Below are 23,171 nucleotides of genomic sequence, written 5' to 3'. Positions count from 1 at the left end.
AAAGTTCTATGTAGTGTCCCAACAATTTCAAAATCAATTTTGGATTTTCAAAATCCAAAAATTACATTTTAGCATCCCTGAACATTTTTAGATTTCAAAAATTCCAAAATTTTCTATTTACACATTACAAAAATATCATTTTCCCGCTAGATAATGAATTTTGTTGAATTCAAATATTGAAAATCCCAAAATCTTATGAGGGAAAAGATTTTAAAAAATGGCCTCCACTAAGATATGAAAATCCACAAATAAAACTGGGATCTTGAAGATCAAGCCAATTTTAGAACCACCAAAAAGAACTTAGTATAAATATAAAAATGATAAATTATGGATAAAATTTACGTAATGTTGAATAAAACAAATATTAACATATTTTTATCTTAATTTTACAATTAATTTGGGCTATACACACGGTTGAGAAAGATAAATCTTATCTAATAATGTGTGTGAGAGAAATGTTATATGAAAGAGAAATCAGATATCTTATATTGTAGTATGTGAGACAGAGATCTTACACATTAGTGTCTTTTTGTTTGAGGTTAAGAGACATTTATCCATTTGAGAGAGATATACACATCTCTATGACATAGGTGTGGTTTGTATAAGATCGAGGCCTTAAACAATCAAAGTAGGATGCATCTTCAAATAGTATAGAAATATGTTGTTTCAGTATAAAAAACCTTTATGATGGTCTAACAATTTATTCATATTTTTAATTATAAAATTTTAAAATAATATAGATTGAACAGATCTATGGACATTTAATTTTTTTTTAAAAATTAACGATCTAGACAATATATTACAAGATGCACTATTTTTAAGATTTGAAAGTTATTTATTTTCTCACATTCATACATACATTATCTCGAGGTCGAGATGACCAAAATGAGGGTTATCCAACTTCAAAACAACATTTCCAAATGAAGTTTTGAGGTACGCTTAATTTGATTGTTTGACACCTTACACTTATATAAAGATTTTTCTAGAGAAATATCCATGTTGTGATTTTTAGATGGACCGCACCCCTTCGAAGCGGTCACCCATTTGAGATGCCACGTATTATATAAATCAACCCAGGCTTTATATAGAAAAGATTCTTGAAAGGGCAAAACAGAAATATTAGAAGTCATGGCCTCTATAAAAACGATATTGAAGAGTCAAGTTCATTCGATACTCTCTCTTGGTGTTCAAGTGGTCTAGCCTCCACTGGAAAGTTGACGGTGTGATTTCCGGCCAACGCTGTGAGATTCCGACCAAGTTTCCGGTGAGTTTTTTTATTCACTTTAGCATTTACTTTAGAAAATATGAAAATTAGTGAAAAAAATTTATTTTTTTGCCCTGTTGGGTTTGAGAAATTAGGGTTTTACGAATTGAGAAATATTTTTTTTTTTTTTTTTAGTTGCAGTTTAGGTTTTTTTAGGGGCTCTTAGAATCTGTTGAAGCCCCTCAAGATATAACTCGAAAATGTAAAAAAAAAAAACTTTTATTTTCCGGGCTTTTGTTGTTTTTTTATCTATATGGTTTTGATATTGTAACTCTCAAGGGCTTTTACAATTAAAATTTTTAGAAGCTCTTGAAACGTAAATACAGAAATCCAAAATAGGAAGGAAATTTCTGTGGTGCACTTTTTTTTTTTTAATATACGTTTGGATTTTAAATTGCAACTTGCAAGGGATTTTGTATTGTTGTAAAAGCTATTAATAAAAAAAATGAACCGAAAATGCGAAAACCGAAACAGAAATATGACTGGAACTTTTTTTTTTGTTTTTTACTTTTTCAATCTTCGTTTGGAAAAATGCAAAAAACTGGGGAAAAAACACAGAGAATCATCTGTTTTTCTTACTTTGCATTTTTGGATTTTGTAAAACATCAGAGAATGAAAATAATTATTTTGGAAATGAAAAAAAACAGAAACGTGCAAAAAAATAGAAAGAAAGGAAAACCGAAATAAAAGGACAGAAAAAAAGTAAAAAACAGATATGAATTTTCAGTTTTTCCCCAAAATTTCCTTAGTTTACTTTTTTAATTATATTTTAATTTCTTGGACCGGTCTCACTGGTCCAGGTTGGGCAGTTCCCTTGCCAGTTTGGTAGCCTGTCTGGTCTTGACAATATTGATTCAAGGTGCTTTGCCTTATCTCAAACTTCTCAACTCACTGTAAACTGGGGGTTTTATAGAAGTAATCAAACTATTTTGAATTATTTACAGAAAAATTGATATAGCTTGAGGGTTTGCAAAGCATTGAACTCATTAGACTTCCTATAGGGTTTTCCTCTGAAACTTTTAAACCAATTCATAATTTCTCTAAAATTAGGGCCTTGGAGTGATTGAAATTTGTGATTTAGGTTTCTCAAAAAAATATATAAATAGTGATTTACAGGAAAAACCTTCTATTATGTTTGAATTTTTTTGAATTTTCCTTTGAAATTATATAATTTGGTCAAATATTTTAGGTTTTCTTCGAAATAAATGTTTATTTTGAATTTGTGATTTTCTTTCTTGGGTGTTCCTCGTAATTTAGGGTTTTTAGGGTCTGTCTTTGAGTTTAGGGTTTTTTTTCTGCAATTAGGTTTTACATAACATGAAATAGGATTTTACCCCTAAATCATTCGATTATAGATTGAATAGCTTGAAATGAGGTTTTTTAAAGAAAAAATCTTCTATGATCTATGGTATAAATTTTTTTACAAATGCTCAAGGGTTTTACAAGTCTTCGAATTAATTAGGGTTTTCAACTATTATAAAATTGGGGTTTTGAAGAGTTTGAAATAAGGGTTTGCAGGGATATCCATCATTTATCTATAAAGGTTTTAGCCTTTCCTCCAAAATTACAGAATTTAATTAACTGATTTTGACCATTTTATTTTAATTAACCGATTTAATATATTTTAGGTTTCTCTCTGAGTCCGCCTGATGTCGATTATGAGCAGCTCCCTGAGGCGAACCACCTCCATTTCAAAAACCATAGCCCCAGCCCTAACTCATCTGAAAACCCTAATTCAACCTTACTCAGCAACAGCTGTTGCACTAGAAAGCAGCACCAGCACAGCCTACAATGAAGAAGAACCCGGGGCCATCTCAATGAAGGGTGTGAAGATATCAGGCCGTCCTCTCTACTTGGACATGCAAGCCACCTCTCCTGTTGACCCTCGCGTCTTGGACGCCATGCTCCCTTACTTTGTCTCTCACTATGGAAACCCCCACTCGCGGACTCATTTGTATGGATGGGAGTCGGAACAGGCAGTTGAGCGGGCACGTGAGCAAGTGGCCGCCTCGATTAATGCATCCCCGAAGGAAATTGTGTTCACGTCTGGGGCGACGGAGTCGAACAACATATCTGTGAAGGGATTCATGAGATTTCATAAGGAGTCTAAGCGCCATGTTATAACCACACAAACAGAGCATAAGTGTGTTCTTGACTCATGCCGGCACCTCCAGCAGCAAGGCTTTGATGTCACGTATCTCCCTGTAGGGAGCGATGGGCTTGTTAAATTGAGTGATCTCGAGGCAGCAATCAGACCAGACACCGGCTTGGTCTCGATCATGACGGTCAATAATGAGATTGGAGTCGTGCAACCGATGGCTGAGATCGGGCAGATATGTAAGAAACATGGCATCGTGCTTCACACTGATGCTGCTCAAGCCCTCGGTAAAATCCCTGTGGATGTTCAGGAAATAGGGGTTGGGCTCATGTCACTTAGCGCTCACAAAATTTATGGTCCGAAGGGCGTTGGGGCTCTATACATACGACGAAGGCCTCGTGTTCGAGTTGAGCCCCAAATGAGTGGTGGCGGTCAGGAGCGAGGACTCCGCAGTGGGACGGTACCTACACCACTGGCAGTTGGGATGGGAGCGGCCTGTGAGGTTGCGGTTAAGGAAATGGAGTATGACTCTAAACATGTGCAGGTCCTGCAACAAAGATTACTAAATGGCATTCGTTCTCGACTCGATGGTGTGGTTATTAATGGCAGTGAAGAGCACAGGTATTGGGGGAATTTGAATTTGTCGTTTGCTTATGTTGAAGGTGAGAGTTTATTGATGGGGTTGAAGGAGGTGGCAGTGAGCAGTGGGAGTGCATGCACGAGTGCAAGCTTGGAGCCGTCATACGTGTTGAGGGCGTTGGGGGTGGATGAGGACATGGCACATACTTCCATCAGGTTTGGGATGGGAAGGTTCACAACTGAGGAGGAAATTGATAGAGCAGTAGAGCTTACTGTGAATCAGGTCGAGAAGTTGAGGGAGATGAGCCCACTTTATGAGATGGTGAAGGACGGGATCGATATCAAGAGTATACAGTGGGCACAACATTAGGATATCCATAAAGATCATCACTTGGTACTAATTTTTTTTTATGAGGTAGTGGAAGTTTTCTGGCCCCTAGGGCAATGAAGCTTGCTTTTTTGAGCACTAGATGAAGGGGTAGTGGTGGTGCAGTGGTGGTGAACACACAGTTTTGAATCACTTCACATATTTGCAAGATGCTTGCTGGTTAAGAAGAATGGTAACTGGGTCCATTAGCCATCCCAGTAGTAAGTTATTGCTTGAAAAGCTGACAATTGGGTGAATAGACTTTTATTGTTTCTCCCCTTTGTTTCAGGATGTATGGAATTTGACTTCCTATACTATTTGTTAATATTTGTAGTTGAAATCTGTGAGATTTATGTTTTGGTGTTGGTATGATCTTTTAATTTCTGTAAATACAAGCAAGGATAAATTTGAGTTGATGAAACTATGCTATAGTGTTCACTGAATGGGTCATTTAAGTGGAAAGATGCAGTTTCTGTTCTATTGTATGTGGAATGCTTCTTCTTATTTTCTTTCTTCATTTGTTTGGATTCTTGATATATATCTTTGGTATGTATAAGTACGGATTATATGATGGGCAAATGTCTTTCCTCGCTACAGAATTTTACTTGGTGGAGATGTCATAACTTCCATCGGTTGATTCATTAAAGGGTGCTTCTTTTGTAGTTGATTTTTGTGCTATGCATGTTTGGCATTTATGTGACTGAGTATTCCAATTCCTTTTGTCTCATTTTAGTCTCACCATTTCTAGAATGGGAGAAAATATGAATACTTTTTTTGTTCTAGTATCCATTGAATTAAATTTGAGGCCATGTCTAATGTTAGTAGATGCCATGAAGTTGCAAAAAGACCAATAAGAAAAAACATATGGGTTTGAAACCTGCAGGTAAACATAAATTTTCTAGGAAGGGCACTTCAAAAATCATGTTGTTTCCCATTAGCCATAACCTGGCTCACTATTTTATGTATGTTGTCAGTCACATCATATACTTAAGTACACATTTCCAGGTGGATCAAGTATGCGTGTTATTCTTGTTTGGAGGTAGTTCTTTTTGTATGAGTTGCCATGTATATAGTCTGGAGTTATTGGCTGTTTCTTCACATGGTAGCATGGTAGGGCTCTTTATGATATACTTCCATGTGGTACTTTAGTGGCGGGACTTTGTAATGCGGTGACTCACTTTTAGCTTGCAAAAGATAGGTTGGACCTCAGAATTCATGTCAGGAAAATCAGGAAGGAGAAAAATGCTGGGAATGGTCGATTTAATATAACTGAGGACATGATTTCATAGAATGACTGAGGGCTGGGATTTTGTCTGTGCTAGGAACGGCCAATTCAATCACCTCCGGACACCAGAAGGTAGCAAATTCCATGGCAATAGTTGTAGAGATAACAAATTTCCCTCGCTCTGGTTAAATTGAATGGTGAATCTTGTGTTCTATCTCTCCGTATGCTGTCCATTACAGAGGTGAGAACTGTTTTCTAATCTAATCTTGTGTTCTATTTCTCTGTAGTTTTCTCTGTAGGCTGTCCATTACAGAGCTGAGAACTGTTTTCTTGTCAGTGGAATTCTGTGCCTCCAAAATTGTTTTTAAATAGCAGAAAAATAAATATCTTTCGCCTTGTCTAGCTGGTGGGTTTCTATGTTTTTGTTATCGAGGGCCTACAAAATTCTCTTTGGACTCGGAAGATTGTTTTTCATCTATGTTGAACAGTTTGTACATGCAATATGTATGAATATTCCAATATAGGATATTAATAGTATAAATTGGCTTCCTCAATTACAAATCAAGGCAAAGTTGTGGCTGGGACTGCATATGGTTATCTAAAGCAAGTCTTTTTTTAGATTATTTTCATGTTTACTTGACCTTGAGAACGTGTTTGAAGTTTTCTATCATGCTTCTCTTGTTGCAATCTTGAAACACTTTCATGCTTCTCTTATTGCAATCTTGGCAGTTGTGTCCTTTATTCATTATCGTAGCTCTTCAAAGTTGTGATTGTTGCTTTAAATTTTTTAGCCTATAACATCTAGTGTCGAGTATATTTTTCCTTCTTTCACCTTGGTGCTCTCTGAATTTGCAATTAAGTTTCAGACCTACACTGCCATCTTGAAACACTTGGTTTCATTACGTTAGCTTTTAGATTCCAAATATTGCATTATTCAGTACTCAGTATCCCGTAGTCATTCTTGATGATGGATTTCATATTGTCCACAATTAGGCATCTTGTTCCGTAAAGTTGAGGGACTTTCTGCCCACAACATTGATTTTCTAGAACTTGGCTTGCTAGCATCAACTTCCATAGGATTTAGAAATTGGTATTAGTCCGGGCAGGAAAAGCTTCCCTTATTTCTTTTTGAGAGAAATCATGTCTCATATGTAGATCATCTCTCATGTTCACCTTGAGGCTATCAGTGTTTAATGCATTGGAACCTCTCAACATGCTGCCCCCACCCTCCCGTACTCCCCCCCTCCATTGTCACCAAGGCGTGGCACTTTTCCTGCCTCCCAAAATCCAATTCTTCACCTGGCTAGTCATCCATGAGAGGGCCCTGACCTTAGACCACATTCAGTGCAGGGGCCATCCCCTGCCCAACAGATATATAATGTGTCTCAAGGCCCAAAAATCTAATAGCCACTTATTTATGCACTGCGAGGTCGCCATTGCCCTTTGGTTGGACCTTCTCCTCCTTTTCAATTGGATTTGGGTCACTCCCCAAACGGTCCTCCATCTCTTCTCTTTTTGCCTTAGAACTCCTTGGAAAAAGTCTGGATACCTCCTTTGGAGAGCTTCCATCTCAGCAACTCTTTGGACAATTTGGATCGATCGGAATAGTAGGACGTTCAAGGGGGAACTAGCCTCCGTCCCAGCCCTTATTGAAAAAGGTAGGGCATGAGTTACTTTATGGGTCCTCAACCATCACAGTTTCTCCATCTTCTCCTTTTCAAACTTGCATCACCACTGGCAAACCCTGCTGCAACTTAGACCTCATAGAATTTCTCGCGCTTCCTTATGTAGACCGCCAGATCACGGGTTATTAAGTTAAATTTCGACAGTTGCTCTCTTGGAAACCCAGGCCCTTCAGGCATCGGAGATCTGTATAGGGACTCAGATTGGCACTCTCCTCTCTTTCGCCTTACCAATCGGTGTCGTCGATTTCACAGTAGCAGAGGCTAAGGCTGTACTGGAGGGTCTTAGAAGATTCCAGCCCCAATGGAACACCAGAGTGACGGTAGAAGGGGACTCCAGCAACACTATCGCCTGGGCTTCTTTCTTTGTTCCCTGCCCGTGGAGACTAGACAAAATCTTTCAAGAAATTGCCCACCTGTGTGGTAGTATCCAAGTCTCCTGGAGACACACTTATCCCAAAGCTAATGTTGAGGCAGATGCCTTGGCCAGGGAGGGAGCTAGTCTCAACTCTCCCCATAGCGCTCATCCCCTCCCTTTTTGGTTGCGTTGTAGTGTCCCCTGTTTTTCTTAGGTCGTTATACTGGGCACCCTGTCTTGGGGAATGCCCATCTTTGTATCTTTCTCTGTTGTATCTCTTTACTGTATCAATATAAAGTCAACATTCTCAAAAAAAACATGCTTCCTAATTTGCAATCTCGAAAAACATTCCAGCAAGGACATAAATTTGCTCTGTAGCTTGCTATGGTATAAATAGTAAGTGTTTTAATAGCATTTAAAATTTGGTTGGTCTCTACCAGATAATGCATGCTAGAAATGGTTGCATGTATCATGTGGTCATTCAACTTATTGAAAGTGGGGGTTACCACAAGAACAATTCAGGTTTGATGGTTTGGTAAAAATTGCGGCATAAAAACTTAGTTTGGGGGCTTGGGAGATGCCATACATTAGGTTTTGCTTCTTCTCTTGTACTCATCTTAGAAGTTGCCACTTGTTGATTTCGTTAGATAAATCTTGTTGTGGTGATACACATAATAGCCTTTGGGCTGCTCATAGTCAAAAAATTCCAGCATGCCTGTCCGTCATGATATAGGTTTGGAATCCATAGCTTTGTGCTTAGTGGGCTAAAAGTTTTACTCTATAAGATATCCGTCCATGTGCAGGTTGTTTCAGTCAATCATGGTATTCTTAGAACGGAAATCTTCCCGACCATGCGTATCTGTAAACTCTGCTAATGAAAAGCAATGCAGGGTGGTTTAGGCTGCAAATTAAAAGTTTTTTACTTATCATAAGCTGTTGTTTTTGGTTGCTTTACTTTCGTTGCTTTAGATAGTCCTTGGCCGGTATTCCCAATTGCTGCAATGGTGGCCCCTTAACCATACTTGCATATGTAAGCTGATTGAGGCTGTTAAACTGGATGCTCTTCGAGTCGATATGCCATATGGATCTTTTGCTCGTGCGTGTCCTTCTAGTAATCTTTTACGATGCTGCAGTTCCTTTCACCCTCTAGTTTAACCATTGTGTATTTTTGGCCTTCGGCAGTCTCGACACTCTGGTCTAGAAATTGAAGGCTAGAGCTTGATTTCAACTTCCATTAGCTACTTGTAGAGACAAAGCAACATGTAAGAAATCATGCTCTATTCTCAATCTTGATCTGAAATAATGTAACAGGCAATGGATATATGGAGCTATCTTTGATGTTTGGGGCACTGATTGGGTTGTTGGACTTGGAGTTTGTTTGATTCTTCATCTAGGGATGATTGGCAAGGTGACTGTTCTGAATGTTATATATACATGCTTTATGTTTTTGTGGAGGAATTTGTCCAAAAATTCTTAAAGAATGAATTTTCAGTGTTCAAGTGTTCAGATAATAATATGACACTGCAGACTGTATATTATCGGTCTAATTTGTTGAAGGATGGATTTAATGGATTGCCTCTGTCCCATTTTGTTTTTGGTGATTGTTCATTGAACGGTGGTGGAGTAGTTGAAAGTTTGATTTAGCAACAAACATGTTCTACCAATCCGGTGCCTTATTTTCTGTCAACTTTGTTGATTATGGAGTTATTACACATTTGCTTGATTTCTAGTTCCCAATTCTCTGGTAGTTGATATGCATTGTATGCATATTATGATTTTTTTTTTTTTTTGGTGAATTGGTCACTGATATCTCTCTAGTCTTGTCTAGCTTGATGGTGTTTGAACCAGTGATTTAAAAGACGCCGGGATCGTACGGAGTCATCCGGGGAGAATCGGACACCCCATTTTGGTTCTGCACATATATATAAGAAAACGGCTGAATGTAGAAGGGAACCGGTAGTTCTGCATAGTAAAATAGCGATTCTCTACAGTAAAACGGCAATCCGGACCACCAATTCAAGGATTCGGGTTGGTTTTTGTCCGGTTCACTGTTTTTTCACGTGTTTTTTGCCGGTTCATTGTTTTTTCCGCACAGCAAAACAGTGATCCGGACTCGCGATTTACTAATCCGGACCGGTTTTTGGGGTTCCTGATATGGGTCACCGATCAGTTTTTTAACTTACTTGTTTGAATTGAATCATTGGCAAGTATTTAGAATATTTTCAAAGAAGTAAACTTAGAACAACAGGCTGTACAAGTGTATAGAGGAAAGTTTATTTGCTTAGGAATTTGCGGAGGTGGGACTGAAAATTAGCATGAAAAAAAATGAATTGTGCAATAGTATGGAACTTTATTTGGCTTTTATGATTCTTTATTTTTCGGTGGTCATTTTTTGTGTTTGTAATTGTACACATTTTGTAGATCTTGTGCATTGCATGGATAAATGGGAATCCTTTTCGTGATGTCTTGTGCCTGTTTCCAAAATGTCTTGTTTACAAGAGCCATTGCACTATGGACACATGCAAGCTGATTGGATGAGTCTACTGCATTTAGGTTTGGCTTATTGCTGGCAGGCAGCTGTTTGGTTTGGCATGTAAATTCTCATCATTCTATACAGTTTAACCCTCATGCAAAGGAAAGCATGATGATGATGTATTCAGTCTGTAGGGGCTGGTATGCCATAATAAAATTAAGGAGCTTCTACTTTTTTAATATTTCTAGTTTGATCTCGTGCAATTAAGAACATAAAGTGGAGGTTTATTTGGAGTGAAGAGCAAGATAGACTGGCATGGCATCCACCTATTTTAATCTTTGTGATCCACAGTAAAATGTTCAGTCTACATAGAAAAGCAAAATGATTTGTCGTGTCTCATGCACCATGTTTCAAACTGATGTTGAAGATCGGCTAGGATGCAAATGACAGGCAGGTATTTGTAGGCACTGAGTATAGCTTGTCTTTTAGTCAGAAAACTTGAAGTCAATTGAAGATAGACTGGCATGGCATCCATCTATTTTAATCTTGTGATCCACAGTAAAATGTTCAGTCTACATAGAAAAGCAAAATGATTTGTTGCGTCTCCTGCACCATGTTTAGCAGAATGATTTGTTGCGTCTAGCAGCAAACTATTTGGGCCCAAGTCCACGATATGGATCTCCACTTTTGTTCCTATTCCAGAAGTGTTTGATTTTTCTACATGACATAGTGCTCAAACTGATGTTGAAGATCGGCTAGGATCAGGTACTTGTAGGCACTGAGTAGAGCTTGTCTTTTAGTCAGAAAAACTTGAAGTCAATTGGAGTAGTCCAGTATACCCAAGTTTTGTTTGTGTGTATGTGCGCGTGTGTTCATGTGCTGTGTATTTGTGTGTTTTTTGTCACATAAATGGCACGCGACAAATGGTACTTTGTGATGTGATAGTCATGTAGTCTAAACTTGGATACCCACTAGGTCTGGATCCCCTGTTAGATGCTTTTTCGTTTTTAACTTTTTAACAAAATTTTGAACACTCACAAACTTCGTGGGTTAGCTGTAGCTTAGCTAGTTTTGGTCTGACTCTCGACTGAGTTGGCCAAGTTTTTCATGTTTTGAACACTGCTTGTAGGAAACCTAGGATTTGGAGGTGGCGCTTGGATTTGTTGAGCCTTCTGCTCTTGCCAAATGTTGAAGTTTAAATGAGGTTAGTTTCAAGCTTGGCTGATGGTTTTTAGGGATCAAATTTCATTGAAGATCGATGAAATCACAAATTTTCAAACTCTGGCAAGAACTTGGCTGGATTTTTGGATCCAAAAATCTATCAAATCTGATTTTTCACTCCTAATATTTCTAATAAATAAATGAGGTTAAACTTTTAAGAAGGACTCAACTTAGTCACAAATAGCTAAACCCAAGGTCTTAAATTGAAGAAAGCAAAGAAAAAAGGGGGACGGATTTTCGCACCCCCTTTAAACTGATGTGTGCAGTACTCAGGCAAGCACAGAAACCTGGTTAAGCCTGCGACTCGTCCAAATCTGACTTGCCCAAGGTTCATACTAATTGGGCAAGCATGTACAGTATTCTCCAGTATACCGTAGACTTACTGTATATATTATATGCCCCAGAGTTTGGGGTGGTTTTGGGCCAGTCAGGGGTAATGCAGGTGTCGGTGTCCAAGTGGACACGCCTGATTTGTCCAAGCTTGGTAACATCTGTGTACCATCTAGAGCCTGTTCTTTCAGTAAATCATAAGGGTGCATAAGTAATTCTTCGATCCGTTATCAGTTTTGCTGTTATAGTTAACTTTCCTTGGCTATGGTCGATGAGGTCTTGGTTTTAGTAAGAACTGCACTAGCATTTGTGGGTTGCAAGTGAATCCATGTGAACTTTTTATGCTCAATACAATCAGAATTTCTTCAAGAAAATGATATCTGTGATGTCATGTTTCTGCAAACTCTCAAATCATGTCTTGATTGATAAATCACTGTAAGGCTGTTCAGTGTTCACATGTCAATCTTTTGGGATAAGATGAAGTGCAAATTATGTCAGGATTGCCAGATTTAGGCGATGCTTCAGCCCTTATATTTCTTTACCAATGCAAGTGGTAAAGAAACAAGAGATTCAGATTGGATGCCGGGTTATGTATTTAATGCTTTAACTCGTATCTCTCATTTGCAAGCATGTTCTTTTGGATTATAACAATGCTCTTCCCTTCAGCATTGCTTGTTCTGATGAAGTTCAGATATTTTTGAATTAGTTAATCTATTCAAGCTTAGAGCTTCCTAAATTGGTTGAAAATTTTAATGTCCTCGGTTTCTCCCAGGCCTTTTGAGTTCTGTCAAAAACTCTCAAGAGGTATTGTGAGTTCATCCATTCTAAAGCACCTATCCATTCATGTATTAAACAGTTAATCACATAGGAAGTAGAAGTGGGTGCAGTTATGCAGAGAGATCTAGCACTGAAAATAACATATTGAAACCAGTGGTTCATTAGGAAGAGAAAATGCTATTTCCTGAATAAAATGCCTTCTATAATCTAGAAGGAATGTAGGGATTCCATGAGCTATATATCCTGAGGTATGGTTGGTTTAGAGGCAAGGCAGGGTTGATGGCACCAGCGTAAAGACAACGCAGGGGCTGTTGATGCTGATGATGAAAAGAAGACACATAATTGAAGAATAGATTATAGATATGGATTCGATTTTGATTGGGGTCCTACCCATTTACAGCAATCACATGCGTAACAAGTCTGAGCTGTGCTTTTCATATGGCTTTCCTTTGAAAGTGACTTCAACAGTTATCATGCACATCCATATATGCCTTCTAAGTCAGATTTTTGTTTTCCTGTCTCGAGTAGTACCCTCGAGTCATGACCTCACGGTGGAAGGAGATGTCAAGAATATCACCACCTGGGCCTCTAATCGCTCAGATTGGCCATTGTGACTTGATGACATTTTTAAAAAAAATTTGTATGTTACCAGAGATCTTAACATTGTCTGGAAACATGTTCTTAGAGAGGCTAATTCAGCAGCTGATAAGTTGACTAGGCTACGTCTAGTCCCACCTTGGGGACCTAAAGCCTCTACCTCCTCTATTCTTCTGAGTGGTTCTCTCCCTTTTCTACTCATTCTTTGTTTTATTTGAGCCTAACTGGAATTGTATAGCGTGACCCTTTGTGGGTCACCCCCACCTTCTGTAATTTTGGCCTTGCAATCAGTTTAACTCAAAAAATATAAAGGTGTGAGGACTGCCCTTGATTACAGCAAGGAAACAATGGAAACTAATGATTTCTTATGGGACAAAATGGAAAAGAAGATGCATAGTTTGAACTGCAGACTTTGAACTGACAAAGAACATTGAGTGGCAAGGAGCAATCCTTCTCTTCATGCTTCGTGACTATCATCTCTAGTTGGTGAAACTTCAATGTTAGTTTTTTTTTGGGTGAGTTAGTGGGGAGAGGGCCTCTACCTTGGTAGGAATTGAGCCTAGGACATAGCGATGCAGATCATCAAGCACTAACGAATTAAGCCCGGGCTCAAAGGTGAAAGGGGAACTTGTGATTGGGAGGAATGCTTATGCAAGACCCATCTATATAATTATGAACCACCATTATTCCCATGACTAACACCATTCAATCCCCTTGGTCCATTTCTATGAAGAATTATCCACCTCAAGCATATAAAGGTATCCAACAGTGTTAGACTTGGATCTTTTAGTTTTTGTGGGGCTAGGTCGGCCTGAAAATTGCATGGAACTATTTTGCAGCATCAAGCATTTTTGCTTTTGTTCAAGCTTTTTCATGGAGATATTTGAAGATGCAAAGCTAAAGCTTGTGGGGCCTATGGGAGATGCCTTCTCGCAAAGAGAAATTTGCGAGGAACTATGTAAAGCGCTTCATTTTATTTTATGGGAATTTCACTTTATTTTCTTATTTTATGGGAATTTCACTTTATTTTATGGGAATTTCACTTTATTTTCAAACAACTCCATATATTATGGGAATTTCACTTTATTTTTTTTTTGGAAGCTTGAAAAAAGGCTTTGATGATAATGATGATGATGAGGCTTGGTTCAAGATGACCCTTGTGGTGGGCGTTTTGACAAATAATAGAATCTTGTTTACTGAGTAGTACTTTTCTTTTCTTTTTTGAAGGTGTGGGCTAGCTGATTTTGTAGTTTGACTATAGAAAGGAAAGTTTGTTGGAGCACAAGTTTTTGTAGACGGTGCCATTGAAGTTATCGGTATATGCAAATTGTTGATCTTTGTCTCTCCATGTATTTCATTCACCCATGTTTATACAGGAGCGAATTGTGAAGCTGATCAGCTAGTCAAACAAGGGGCCCCTCGACTAGACCTTACGATCGTTCACATGACTATGTAATCTTTGATTTCTTTCTTGCTTTTTTGGACTTATAAATCTCTTAATTGTAATAAATTTAGTAATCAGTAGTCAAGTTGACTAGATACAACTATATATAGGGTTTTGTTTGGTACTTCTACAAATTAAGTATTTTTTTAATATACTTAATATTCATTGGATGCTCGTAATCTTTGCTTTGTAATATAAATTTTTTTGAACAGGGATATTTTTGGTCATTAGAATGGGTAAAATAAATATTTTTGTGAGAAATCAATGATTAATACTTCATGTGAATAGTATTGTATTTCATGTAGATGATATCATTTTCCATTACAGTTAGTAAACATTTTTTTTTTATAAAAAATCTTTAAGTAAATATTTTCTTTTTATCAAAAATCTTTGATTAATAATTTAAAATGCCCATAAATAAAAAGTTATTACATTGTGGAGTAAGGGGTAATAAGTGTCAGAAAATGTTGAGTACATTAAAGAAACACTCAATTTATAAGAGGGAATTTGTAATCTTTTTCCTTCGTGGGATGTTCATCGACTTCTTGTCAATTATGAGGGTTATGAATGTCATACAATTCTTTTGTTTCATTGATATAATTTCTATTCGAAATATATTCTAGCAATCAAATCAATGTTTTAAAATTCAACGATTTGGATCGGGAATTGGTTGAGATTTAATTGGTTTTAATTGGTTGGGATTTAATTGGTTTTAGGAAAATTGGTTTTGGTCCGCTCTCCTTGTAAAACCCCCACTATCATTTTTTTTAATTTTTCTTTTCTGCTTATCTAATATTTATGTCTTCCAAAACTAGTCCAGATCACCAATTTGGCTATCCAACACGGGCATATGGGGCAGATAATCCACCCACCAATCCGGGTTTTGAAATTATGAGGTAGATTAAATGAAACTACAATATGATGCTTCACATGCTATGAATACGAAGCTTGAAAATTATGCTGATTCCTTTTAAATTGGTGGGATGGATTGTTCATCTATAAATTCGTATAAGATTTGCTGAATGATCGCGTCTAAATTGGTAGCAATCTAAAAAAAGCATTAGACAAGCTTTAAAAAAAAAAAGAAAAAAAAAAAAAGTTTCAAGGGAGGAATTGAGTCAGGACATATACTATAGAAAAACCGGTTCGGTCTAGATTTCCATACGGATCGGTAATTTAGTTTAGAAATTGCGGGGTTTTAAAACACTGGACTTTACTTTAGCCACCCTAAATTTTGGGTGCCATCTCCCGTCTAAAAATTTTGTGGAAATTTAAGGAAGGAAAAAGTTAGAATAAGGCCAATGCCTTACAAAAAACAAAGTAAAGGCTCACCTTAAAACTCAGCCAAAATTATAGTTCTACCCAATGGTTTAAAAAACGGATCGGTGATCCGGATCGGGCTTCCAACAAATCGATCCGGATCGACGAATCGGCGATCCGAATCGGGAATTGAGTGAATCGGTCATAATAAAACTTAAAAAAAATTCGAAAAAATTATTAAAATTCATTATAAATATTTTTTTTTAGGAATTCAATAAAAAATGAGGGTACTCCATTAAGAATTTTCATGTTTTTGAATGAATATGCGAATATTGATATGTTTTTTCCCTGCATGAACCGCCATTCAGCATTTAATTTACAGTATTTCGTGCTCATCCCTATACTGTTGCTGTTGGGACTCGATATGTGAATAATATGGCTGGGATAGGGTGGCCTCAGAATCATCATCTCTCTCATTTTCTCTTTGAATAATATGGATTAAAAAAAAAAAAAAAACAAATTTTCAAAAAAATCGATCATGGATTAAAAAAAAAATCACAAATTTTCAAAAAATTCTATCATGGATTACAAAAAAAAATTCGATCATGGATTAAAAAAAAAAAATCACAAATTTTCAAAAAATTCAATCATGGATTACATAAAATTCGATCATGGATTACAAAAAAAAACAAACAAAAAAACAAAAAAAAAAAAACAAAAAATTCAATCGTGGATTACAAAAAAAGAAAAAAACAGTTCGATCATGGATTACAAAAAATTCAATCATGGATTACAAAAAACTCTATCATGGGTTACAAAAAAAGCAAAAAACAAAAAATTCAATCATGGATTACAAAAAAAAAAACAAACATTTCGATCATGGATTACAAAAAAAAAACAAACATTTCGATCATGTATTACAAAACATTCGATCATGGATTACAAAAAATTCTATCATGGGTTACAAAAAAAAAAAAAAAAACAAAAAAATCGATCATGGATTACAAGAAAAGAAAACAAACATTTCGATCATGGATTACAAAAAATTCTATTATGGGTTACAAAAAACCAAAAAATTCGATCATGGATTACAAAAAAATCGATCAAGTATTACAAAAAAATCTATCATGGATTACAAAAAAAAAAAAACCGTACGGACTCGCCGATTCACTGTTAGGACTCGCCGATTCCGTACAGTGAATCGGCGATTCACTATACAGAATCGTCCGGTTCTCTCTAGAACCGGACGATTTCCGATTTTTTGGGCGATCCGGTCCCCTTTTCACGATTTCCGAGTCGAACCGGGCGAGTCCGGTTCGACTCGACGTTTTTTAAAACGCTGGTTCTACCGTATGAAAACTTTTAAATCAAGCATCTCGACCTTGATCATTATGGTTCTCAATAAAAAGTAGGACTTCAAAAATAGTGTATATACATATTATTTAGACTGTCAATTTTTAAGAGTTCATATATCTATTGGATTTGTACTATTTTGTAAGCTACAAAATTCATAATCCGTAGTAGAAATAGATTTTAGGGCTCTCTTAGGGATTTCCCATTCCTGAAGGGTTATCCAGGCAAGATTTCAAGGTGAGGCTTTACTTCTTTTTAATAAGGCCTCGGCTTTATAAAAACTGCATGGTGTATGTATTGTTTTGTGCTCCCAAACCATTTTTTTGGATGAGGTTTCTATAAGACCTAGGTTTTATGAAAACAAAATAAACTCTTGTCCAGAAAGCAATTTCGGCAACGGATATATCCATGATGGCTCTAAAATCAATTTCTAATGTCGACAATGAAATTCAAAACTAAAAAAATGGTACAGATCTTATGGATCTATGGATATATAAACATTTAGGGCGAAATGGATGATCTAGATAAATTGTTACAATATACATCATTTTTAGAGTTTGAAATCTAATTTTTTTTCACAACCATAATGTTTAAGCCAAGACGATTGATGTAAAAGTTTTCTATTACTTGAATTGCAATATTTGATGAGTCATGAGGTGAGGTTTTACTTGTTTTGAAAGAGTTTCAGCCCTATCAAACCAGTTTCCTTCTTTTTTATTGTCATACCATATCCCGATATCCGGATGTATTTTATAAGCACCGCATGGTCCCAATCGAAGTAGTGTTCTATGTATAATGGATTCTTTTTCCCTTTTTTCTCTTTCCAGGCATAAAATTGCACATACTGCCTAAATGTAGATATTTAGGTACTCAAAAAAATATGTTCTCTTTAAAAAGAAACTTATCAAGCACCACTCAATATTCTCATCATAACCACTTGAATCTTATGGTATGATTCTTTTCATGTAGTTAAAATTATGTGTTGATTTTTTATTTTTTATTTACTTTGGGTTGGTCTCTAAGTTGAGTAGGTTTCTAAAGTTTGAGCTCCTAATATTATTCCTAGCAAATGTGCATTTTATTCCTACTGGGGCATATACTAATTCTTTTATATTGTTAAAATATAATGTATCAAAATGTCTCCCTGGCAAAAAGGGGCAAAATTAGGAAGTAGCCCCCTGTAAATTTCAATTCTCTCCTTTGATGGACTTGCTTAAATTAAATATGGAGCTCTTGTATCTAAATTTAGAAATGTCAGAGATGTTAAATAGTTAATTTCTTGAGTACTATTTGATATATTTATGCATCAACAAAATAATCCCAAAGATTCATTGATTTTTATCAATGGAATGGTATACATGGGTTTGCTCCTTCTACCCTTCAATTCCTGTTTCTTTTTTCATTGAATTACTGTTTGCATGTCAAAATAATTTCACAGGTTAAAAATCTTCTTTACATCTCAAGTTTAAACTTGAGAATCACTTATGGTCTATTTGTCATGTTTATCGTGAAACTAATATGATGATCGATGTTCTTGCTAAAAAGACTACAGTTTTTACAGAGGCCATCATTTGACGCTCCAGACCCCCCAATTTTCTTAAACTTCTTTTACTTCATGATGTGAAAAAATTACTCTATTGTAGGGTTGTAAAATAGTATGGTGTAATTTTTATTAATAAAAAACGGGTAGAGGGTCTTCGGCCTAACTAATTTACCTAATAAATAATAAAAAATAAAAAATTCTCCATACACTGAATTTAACAAATTCTTTCGGTTGCTTTCAGCATAAAGATGTCTCCCTTTTTGGTACAATTTTTATCACAATGTACTAGTCCTAGTTTGGGTTGGGTAGACGACTTAGTTGTCATCTTCATCAGCCGAACCTTTTCCCAACTATTATGGTTAGGCTAACAAACCACTTAGTTATGAATATGATTATTTCTCTCCCACGACCATTTAAAATAGTAGATGATTTTGTTTGGCTCACTTCTTGCTATTCGTCAGTGTACTCCGTTCTTGGCCCTGCTTATTAATAAACCCATTTTTTACTACATAGGAAATATATCAAAATACCTTTGAGGGATGAATACACTTTAATCATGTAATTTGATTAAATTTCAAAATACCTATGAAAAGACACATGATCATGAATTGGAATAATGACAAATGTGTAAAATGTTAAATACCGCATCGGGTATCTTAATAAATATCTTTTAATAGATTTAGGAAAAATTACATAAACTCCTCAATTTAGTTTTTCCACATAAGACTCCCCACTAATTTTGCTTTTACAGCGAATACTTATTAGATGAATTGCTTAGGCCAATTGGGACAAAAACAGCCCCATAGACAAATGTGTGAAACAAAGGGTTGAATCAGGTGGCCCACAGATCCAGGGAATTAATCCAATATTTATAGGCACTAAATGGAGGGAAATTGAGGTGTGGTTTCTTCACTTTAAGAAGGTCTGCTCTGGTTTGAAACTTCTGTATGTTAAACAAAGTAACAAGAAGATCAATGCTAACCAGAAAAACTAAATGGTCATAATGAAGCATAAATGCACAGTAAGAAGCAAAGGAACAAGAAGAATAGTACTCTCCAAAAGCTTTTTTAACTGAGAAAATCAGGTATCACTGAATTGCCAACATGTCAATTAAGGCTTCGAAGCATTGTGTAGGTATGGTGTTGATGTTTCTGGTTCGAGGTCCATCAAAAGATAAAAGGTTTTGCTCAGGATCTGACTTGAAATTGGATAGCAACATAGGAAGCAAATTCGTTGCCTGTTTTACTTGAATCCACATAGAACCAATTTCTTCCCCAGAGAATTAGAAACTTACAAATGAATAAATATCTAAATCAAAAGTCCAAAATAGATTTTATGCAAACAAATGCTCTTGTTTATTTCCATCACTGTGAAGCTAGAACTAGACAACAATACTCTATTTAAAATTTGATACAGCTGAGAGAGAAATACACAAGAAGACTTGATTTAAAATTTGATACAGCAGAGAGAGAGAGAGAGAGAGAGAGAGAGAGAGAGAGAGAGAGAGAGAGAGAGATTGCCAAGAAGTCTAATCCAACTGAGTGGTGCAGGCGTGATCCTTAAGGCAGGCCTAGAAGGGTTAATGGACAAGCCATATTACTGTGTGTGTGGACAAGCCATATTACTGTGTGTGTGGACAAGCCATATAACTGTGTGTAGAGAGAAACAAGAACCCAATTGAGCATAGTAAACAAGGAACCACACCCAATTCTCTTAGTGTTAGCACATCACGAACCCGAAAATGCTGGGTTGAGCTTTTGGTGCAGGCTCGATCCTTGAGGCAATCCAAGAGGAGGCAGTGGACAACAACCATTATCAACATTATACAGCTCCCATTCCTTAACATAGCATCTCTCTAGTGCGTTGGCTAGTCTTTGGCCACCATTCTCACTAGGATATCTACCATCTGGGGTTACTAGAACAGCCCCTATATAAGATTGACCAGATGCTTGCGCTGCCCCTTTGTAATGGAAAAGGCCCCATCTAAGATCGTCACAAACGTCTATGATTGTCCAGAATTCTTTTGAGACCACACCATTATCTGATACACTGAAGAAAAATGTTCCGGGAGTATCACCCCTCCGAACTCGGTATCGTCGTCTCCTCCATACCATCTCCCCATCAAGTGTTCTCACCTAAAAAACATCGGAGGTTTAGAAATCGGTTCTTCAAGGTTCAATGAAATCAGAGAGTTAATTAGGCAATTGGATGAGTCAAGACTCATAATAATCATAGACTTGGTGAAGTTCTAAGATTTGTGTTTTTATACTCTGAGAATTAAGAAGTTTGAAAACAAAAAAAACCTTCTCTAACATAGTCCTCTCTTCCTCTCTGGTGTGAGCAAAATTTTGATCTCCCTATACACCAACAAGAATCTTTACCTGGAATACTGGCTCATACCAAAACGATCCTCTTGCTTTGCCTCTATAAAACAATTGATATTGGCATGGGAATTGATCGTAGGCCGGATTTTGACCAGCTGCTACCCTCCAACTCCATTCGAAGCTCCCCAAACACCCAACAAACAGATCTTCAGCAACTTCATGAGACAGCTTCTCCCCTCTAAACTCACGAAGAGGAAAAACTATCGGTTTCTCAGGAATTTCAGCACTTAAATCCAAGCAATTATGCTTTTGCAAAGCACAGAGAGAAAAAGCCTCTAATTTGGGGCTTTCATAGGAGGCTATGCACATATAACTGCACACTTGGTCCGTTGGGTCACAAGTATTCAAGCATTGCAAAGCTTTTCGACAATTTGAGTCCAATAAACAACCCAAGATTTCAGCTCTACAATTCTTAGCCATACATTTGAGGGTCGAAAACCCCTTTGCTCTAAGACCTTGCAATATGGGGACAGGCCTAACATAGCCATTGATAATGACCAAGATAACGAATCTTATGTCATCTGAATTGTAACGATTCCATGCCTTGGAAATAGTTTTAGCGGTATCTATAGCCTCATTGGATCTTCCATTGAGAAATTTCCCGGCAATTTTTTCTGCCAAGTTTCCTGCAACTGTGCTTGGAACTTGTAAGCCTCCAAGCTTGTTTGTGAGGAGAGGAAATGAATCAAAGCAAACAACATTTGGGATTGTTTTGGTGTTCTTTAGAAGCCAATCTATTGATGCTTGGTTTTGAATACCAACAATAACCAAGATGTTTGCCTGGAGTAAGGCTTTATTAATGTCTGAATTATTTGATTCTTGATCTTTACACGTTAGCAATTTGTCTGTGAATACAAGCATTTCATAGCCTTCATCAACCCATTTGAGTCTATCTGCCTGTTAATTTTCGTGGAAAAATAGTGGGTCAGCTTAAAAATAACTTGATAAAAGGTTTTGCTATCAGTTAAATGCAAAACCATAACTAATACTAAATAAAATAACTTTGGTGACATTGGCCTTACCAATTTTTCATATCATTTGGTAAAATTATGAAAATTTTCCACACCCAAAAATAACTCATTAAAGGGGAGAGGCCATAAAGCCAAAATATGATCAAAGTTCAGCTGTAATTGATGAGTTTTCTTTATGTGTTGAAAATTTTAAAGAGTGGGAAAAACCCATCTAAGACTAAATGTTTTTGCCAATTCTTAAACGAAATTGAGATAAATTCTGCCCTGAAATCTCCAGCTTTAAATCCCAACTCCTTCCATTTTCTGTAAAATCTAGTTTTCTTTAAGGGTACTGAAAGATTCAATTGATTTCTACTATGAATTGCCCAATAATAGATGTAAATTTTCATCTAAATTTCTACTATAAATTGCCCAATAATAAACGAAAATTTTATTTTTTATAACTCACAGTGTGTAGCATGACTTGCTCCCAAGGTGTGCTCTTGATAGGGCTAAAGCTCCCATCACCAACAATTGAAACTACTGTTACAGAGTGGTTTTGTTGGGTTGCCGAAACCGCCAATGTTTGTTGAGGAAAACGATTTTGGGTGTTGGTTTTAGTTGGAGAGGGAAGAGAAAGAGAGGTGGTTTTGGGGACAGCGGTTTTTGGAATGTGAAACCAGAAGTGGTTTTGCTGCGGGGGTTTAAGAGAGGGATAAGCCGAATTGAGGAGCATGTTTCATCAGTTTTTGCTCTCTCTCTCTCTCTAGATGAAAAAGAAAAGACTATTTGAGTCTCTTTTCAGCCATGTTTGCTATCTCTCACCTCTACAAGTGCAGGGGAACTCTTTTCGAACGCCAAGGCCCGGGCCCGCGCCCGCATACTTCGCAAGTAGAGGTGGCAATGGGCTGGATACCCGACTTGGCCCTAAAAAACTAAGGTGTGAGCCTCAAAATGTGGCCTGGGGGCCGGCAATCACGGCCCGAGGGTAAGGCCGGGTCGTGCCTAGGCCAAGGCCAGCTTGGTTTGGCATACCCTGTTGTTTTTTTTCCCCTTTAATTTTTATTTTTTATTTTCTTCCATTCTATTTGGCCTAGTTAGGCCTTGATAGGGCTAGGATTGGGTTTGGGTCTGGGCCTCTTTGGACCAGTAAGGGCTGGGCGGGGCCTGTATCATCCCTATAGGGCTATGATTGGGCTGGGGCCAAAGGTGGCATGGCCAAGGCCTGGGCATAGCCCACACAACTCAATTAAGTTTCTCTTGTGG

The 23,171-nt window shown here is 37.0% G+C and overlaps 2 protein-coding genes and 1 long non-coding RNA gene across 5 annotated transcripts; 2 read left to right on the top strand and 1 right to left on the bottom strand.

The window, feature by feature from the left end:
• The first annotated feature begins 1,169 nt into the window (after positions 1-1,169).
• On the top strand, positions 1,170-4,786 carry NFS1 (nitrogen fixation S (NIFS)-like 1). 2 transcript variants are annotated; one of them, XM_020665913.2, is made up of 2 exons: positions 1,170-1,264; positions 2,931-4,786. In XM_020665913.2, exon 2 carries the CDS (start codon positions 3,082-3,084, stop codon positions 4,309-4,311), a length of 1,230 nt encoding a protein of 409 aa, XP_020521572.1. In that variant the 5' UTR covers positions 1,170-1,264; positions 2,931-3,081; the 3' UTR covers positions 4,312-4,786. The 2 variants fall into 2 exon arrangements, with proteins under 2 accessions (XP_020521572.1, XP_006842185.2); XM_006842122.4 differs by having other exon boundaries at positions 2,893-4,786.
• An 844-nt stretch (positions 4,787-5,630) lies between these two features.
• Positions 5,631-14,630, top strand: LOC148782141 (uncharacterized). Its single transcript, XR_016056427.1, has 2 exons — positions 5,631-5,774; positions 14,199-14,630. It is a non-coding gene; the product is annotated as an uncharacterized LOC148782141 (long non-coding RNA).
• Positions 14,631-19,902: 5,272 nt separating this feature from the next.
• LOC18432012 (violaxanthin de-epoxidase-like protein) lies at positions 19,903-22,742 on the bottom strand. 2 transcript variants are annotated; one of them, XM_006842123.4, is made up of 3 exons: positions 22,375-22,742; positions 20,953-21,852; positions 19,903-20,706 (listed from the first exon to the last, which is right to left on the bottom strand). In XM_006842123.4, the coding sequence occupies exons 1-3, from the start codon at positions 22,639-22,641 to the stop codon at positions 20,299-20,301; spliced, it is 1,575 nt and encodes a 524-aa protein (XP_006842186.1). In that variant the 5' UTR covers positions 22,642-22,742; the 3' UTR covers positions 19,903-20,298. The 2 variants fall into 2 exon arrangements, with proteins under 2 accessions (XP_006842186.1, XP_088724369.1); XM_088868243.1 differs by having other exon boundaries at positions 20,953-21,133; positions 22,375-22,677.
• Positions 22,743-23,171: the final 429 nt, after the last annotated feature.

Source organism: Amborella trichopoda, chromosome 5, assembly GCF_054954075.1.
Source record: "Amborella trichopoda isolate Santa Cruz 75 chromosome 5, AtrichopodaSantaCruz75HAP2 v2.0, whole genome shotgun sequence".
NCBI classification, from domain to species: Eukaryota; Viridiplantae; Streptophyta; class Magnoliopsida; order Amborellales; family Amborellaceae; genus Amborella; species Amborella trichopoda.
The sequence above is the reverse complement of the archived record's forward strand: the minus strand, read 5'-3'. Positions and strand labels throughout refer to the sequence as shown.

What these genes read in the sequence shown, in the direction of transcription:
- NFS1 (XM_006842122.4), top strand. Translation starts at nt 2,914, where the DNA reads ATGTCGATTATGAGCAGCTCCCTGAGGCGAACCACCTCCATTTCAAAA.
- LOC18432012 (XM_006842123.4), bottom strand. Translation starts at nt 22,641, where the DNA reads ATGCTCCTCAATTCGGCTTATCCCTCTCTTAAACCCCCGCAGCAAAAC. An exon ending in AGCAAGTCATGCTACACACT is followed by an intron (nt 21,853 to 22,374) that starts GTGAGTTATAAA and finishes GAAAATTAACAG; the next exon opens with GCAGATAGACTCAAATGGGT. An exon ending in GGTATGAGCCAGTATTCCAG is followed by an intron (nt 20,707 to 20,952) that starts GTAAAGATTCTT and finishes GATGTTTTTTAG; the next exon opens with GTGAGAACACTTGATGGGGA.